Genomic DNA, 3846 nt, shown 5'->3' on the forward strand with positions numbered 1-3846 from the left:
CCCCGGGAGGGGGTCACCTGCGGCGGGACGGCGCCCGCGGGGACAACGCCGGAGCGCCGGGGCCCTCGGCGGGGTCTCGCCACGCGTGGGGGGGTGGGAGGGGCCGCTGCGTCCCGTCCCGTCCCGTCCCGCCCCGCCCCGTCCCGCGCGCCGCCCGCCGCACTTGGCTGCAGCCTGGAGCGCTTCCCGTCAGTCACGCCCCCTCGCACAGGATGTATCCCATATAAGGATATCTGCGTCAGTGGGTTCCCGAGCCCGGCCGTACCACTCCGCGCGGGGGGGGGAACCCCGCCGCCGCACCCCCCCGCGCCGCCCGCGAGGCTCCCTCCGCCCCGGCGGCCGCCTCCTGCCCCTCGTCGCGGTCTCTTCCGCGGGAGGCGGCGGCGAGCGGCGCGCGGGGCGGCCCCGGGGGCGGCGAGGGGCGGGCGCGGGGCGGGCGGCCCCCCCGCGGGCGCGGGTGGCGCGTCCCCAGTGACGTCGGCGGGAGGATATAAAAGGGAGGCGCCGCGCGGTAGTTCAGCAGCAGAGGCAGCCCCGGCGGCGGAGCGGAGAGACGCGCGGCGCGGACCGGACAGAGGGACGCACGCAGCCGGCTCCCTCCTCGCCTCCTCCCCGAGGGCCTCCGCTACCACCGCATTACCCCGCATCACCCCGCACCGCCGGCTTGCGCGCACCGAGCCGACATGATGTACCAGGGCTTCGCCGGAGAGTACGAGGCGCCCTCCTCCCGCTGCAGCAGCGCTTCCCCGGCCGGGGACAGCCTCACCTACTACCCCTCCCCGGCGGACTCCTTCTCCAGCATGGGCTCGCCCGTCAACCCGCAGGTGAGGCGCCGGGCACGCCGGCTGCGCCCTCGTCGCCGGGCGGGAGCACCCGGGGGGGGACGGGACGGGACCGCGGGACGGGAGCGGACGGCGCGGGGCCCGGCGGTGCCCGCGGAGGAGGGCCGGCCGCGGCGGGCTGCCTCCGGGCCGGGGGCTGGCGGGGGGGAGCGGCCCCGGTGCCGCGGCGGGGCGGGCGGGGGGAGCCGTGGCTCGGGCCGCGCTCTGCGGCGGGTGTGTAAAGCGGCTTCATTGATAAAACGCGAGTTCATTGAGGAGACTCCGGAGCAGCGTCTGCGTCAGCGCGGACGTCAGAGATATTTATAACAGGCCGCTCTCGTGTGGAGCCGGCGCTGGCAGCGCGGCGCCGCGGCCGGCGCGGCCCCGGGGGCGGCGGGGAGCGGCCCGGGCGCCCCGCTGACGGCAGCCCCCCCTTTCTCTGTCCCGCAGGACTTCTGCACCGACCTGGCCGTCTCCAGCGCCAGCTTCGTGCCCACGGTGACGGCCATCTCCACCAGCCCCGACCTGCAGTGGCTGGTGCAGCCCACCCTCATCTCCTCGGTGGCCCCCTCCCAGAGCCGCGGGCACCCCTACGGCGTGTCGGCGCCCGCCGCCTACTCCCGCCCCGAAGTGCTGAAGGCGCCGGGCGGCCGCGGGCAGAGCATCGGCCGCAGGGGCAAAGTGGAGCAGGTGAGCAGGGACTGGCGTTATTGGGGGGGGGGGGGGGGGGGGGGGGCGCGGCCGGCGGGCTGCCCCGGTCGGGGGGCACCGGGATGGCGGCGGGACTGACCGGCCCTCTCTCTGCCCACAGCTGTCCCCGGAGGAGGAGGAGAAGAGAAGGATCCGCCGGGAAAGGAACAAGATGGCAGCGGCCAAGTGCCGCAACCGCCGGCGGGAGCTCACCGACACGCTGCAGGCGGTAAGTGCTGCCCGGGAGGTGGGGGGGAGTACCCGGGGGGGTGGCAAGAGGAGCGGGACTCCAGCCGGGGGTGATGCCGGCCCTGGCTGACAGCCCTGCTCTCCCTGCAGGAGACCGACCAGCTGGAGGAGGAGAAGTCTGCGCTGCAGGCAGAGATCGCTAACCTGCTGAAGGAGAAGGAGAAGCTGGAGTTCATCCTGGCGGCCCACCGGCCCGCCTGCAAGATGCCCGAGGAGCTGCGCTTCTCCGAGGAGCTGGCGGCTGCCACCGCGCTGGACCTGGGCACCCCCAGCCCGCCCGTGGCCGAGGAGGCTGCCTTCGCCCTGCCGCTGGTGGCTGAGGCGCCGCCGGCCGTGCCGCCCAAGGAGACCGGCGGCGGCGGGCTGGAGCTCAAGGCCGAGCCCTTCGACGAGCTGCTTTTCTCCACGGGGCCGCGGGAGGCCTCCCGCTCCGTGCCCGACATGGACCTGCCTGGGGCCTCCTCCTTCTACACGTCGGACTGGGAGTCGCTGGGCGCCGGGACCAGCACTGACCTGGAGCCCCTCTGCACCCCTGTGGTGACCTGCACCCCGTGCCCCAGCACCTACACCTCCACCTTTGTCTTCACCTACCCCGAGGCGGACGCCTTCCCCAGCTGCGCTGCCGCGCACCGGAAGGGCAGCAGCAGCAACGAGCCCTCGTCCGACTCCCTCAGCTCCCCTACCCTCCTGGCCTTGTGAGGGGCTCCAGCATTGACTGACCTGCCGGGCCCCCTCCCCTGCCCGTGCACCCCCACGGACTCGCCGCTGCACCCCATGGGGCTCCCTGGGCCTGGGGAGGGCCCCGCCACCGCCACCCCCCCATCTGGCCTGGTGCCCCGGGGCCTGGCAGAGCGCCCCGCACCGAGGCCTCGTACCTCTTCCAGAGATGTAGCAAATCGCATGGAGTTTGTCTTGTCCCCAATGGCCCATCCATGAGAGCTGGTAGTCTGTAGCATGTCCCACATGGCTGGGTAGGTGACTCCCTCCCCTCCTTAGTATCACTAGCATTAACTAATTAATCTCTTGGTTTTAATGATTGGAATTTAACCTGGTGCTGGGTATCTCCAACTCGTATCTAGTGCAGCTGATTAACAATAACTACTGTGTTCCTGGCAATATTGTGTTCTGATGACTTAGCAATGACCCATCTTATGTGGGGGGAAAGAGACTCTATTTTATTTTCTAGTAGGTAGATAAATAGCTATATCCATGTACTGTAGGTCTACATTGATGTTCATTGTAACTTTACTGATCATGCATTGTTGAGGTGGTCTGAATGTTCTGACATAAGTTTTCCATGAAAACGTTTTTATTGTGTTTTTAATTTATTTATTAAGATGGATTCTCAGATATTTATATTTTTATTTTATTTTTTTCTACCTTGAGGTCTTTTTTGACATGTGGAAAGTGAATTTGGATGAAACTTAAGCATTGTTTGCTTATTATTGTTCAGAGACATTGTCAATAAAAGCATTTAAGTTGACTGCTAGGGCTGTCCTTGCGTTACCTTTTGCATCGCTTCCCTGTGACCCTAAAGGGGTTCCCTAGCCTCTAATTTAGGCTGGGCTTTATAAACTGCAGACTGGCGCTAGCCACCTGAGGCATGGGGTGGGAATATCATACTACCAGGGCAGACCTGCCCTTGCCCTGGTGTTGATCAGGGCTGGCTGTGGCCATGGCCTTCCTACCCATCCTGGTGGGCAGTGGGGTCACTCTTCATGGCCTTCCCCATCCACTCTGTCTGGGTCTGGTCTGTCCCCTTGTGCTCCTCTGCATGTCACCTGCTGTGGCCTTTCAGGGACAAGCTGGAGGCCTCCCTGGAAAGGAGATTAAAAGGGCAGGTGAGTTCAGGGAGGCCATCTCCAGGCTGGGGTTTACCTGATCATTTGTGTGTGCCTAACAGCTCAACTTCCTCCTGCCTGGGGAGGAGCGGACATGCACCCTGGCTCTGGGTGCCCCAAACTTGGTCTGGCACCTTGAGGAGCAGCTACAGAGTATTGCCTTCTGGCCATGAGGGGAGGAGAAATGCTCATGCACTTTCTTTTTCACTTTGGGCTGAGTGGTATAAGGCAGAGCACTGACCCTT

General features: G+C 66.2%; 1 protein-coding gene across 1 annotated transcript; it reads left to right on the forward strand.

Annotated features, from left to right (window-relative positions):
* The first annotated feature begins 528 nt into the window (after positions 1–528).
* FOS (Fos proto-oncogene, AP-1 transcription factor subunit) lies at positions 529–3243 on the forward strand. The gene is made up of 4 exons (XM_075503268.1): positions 529–824; positions 1272–1511; positions 1633–1740; positions 1851–3243. The coding sequence occupies exons 1-4, from the start codon at positions 684–686 to the stop codon at positions 2457–2459; spliced, it is 1098 nt and encodes a 365-aa protein (XP_075359383.1). The 5' UTR covers positions 529–683; the 3' UTR covers positions 2460–3243.
* The last annotated feature ends 603 nt before the right edge of the window (positions 3244–3846 follow it).

Source organism: Mycteria americana, chromosome 5, assembly GCF_035582795.1.
Source record: "Mycteria americana isolate JAX WOST 10 ecotype Jacksonville Zoo and Gardens chromosome 5, USCA_MyAme_1.0, whole genome shotgun sequence".
NCBI lineage: Eukaryota > Metazoa > Chordata > Aves > Ciconiiformes > Ciconiidae > Mycteria > Mycteria americana.

Bases quoted from the DNA above. Each gene is read 5' to 3' on its own strand.
- FOS (XM_075503268.1), top strand. From the start codon at position 684: ATGATGTACCAGGGCTTCGCCGGAGAGTACGAGGCGCCCTCCTCCCGC. The intron at 825-1,271 runs GTGAGGCGCCGG...TCTGTCCCGCAG, and splicing joins GCTCGCCCGTCAACCCGCAG to GACTTCTGCACCGACCTGGC. The intron at 1,741-1,850 runs GTAAGTGCTGCC...CTCTCCCTGCAG, and splicing joins TCACCGACACGCTGCAGGCG to GAGACCGACCAGCTGGAGGA.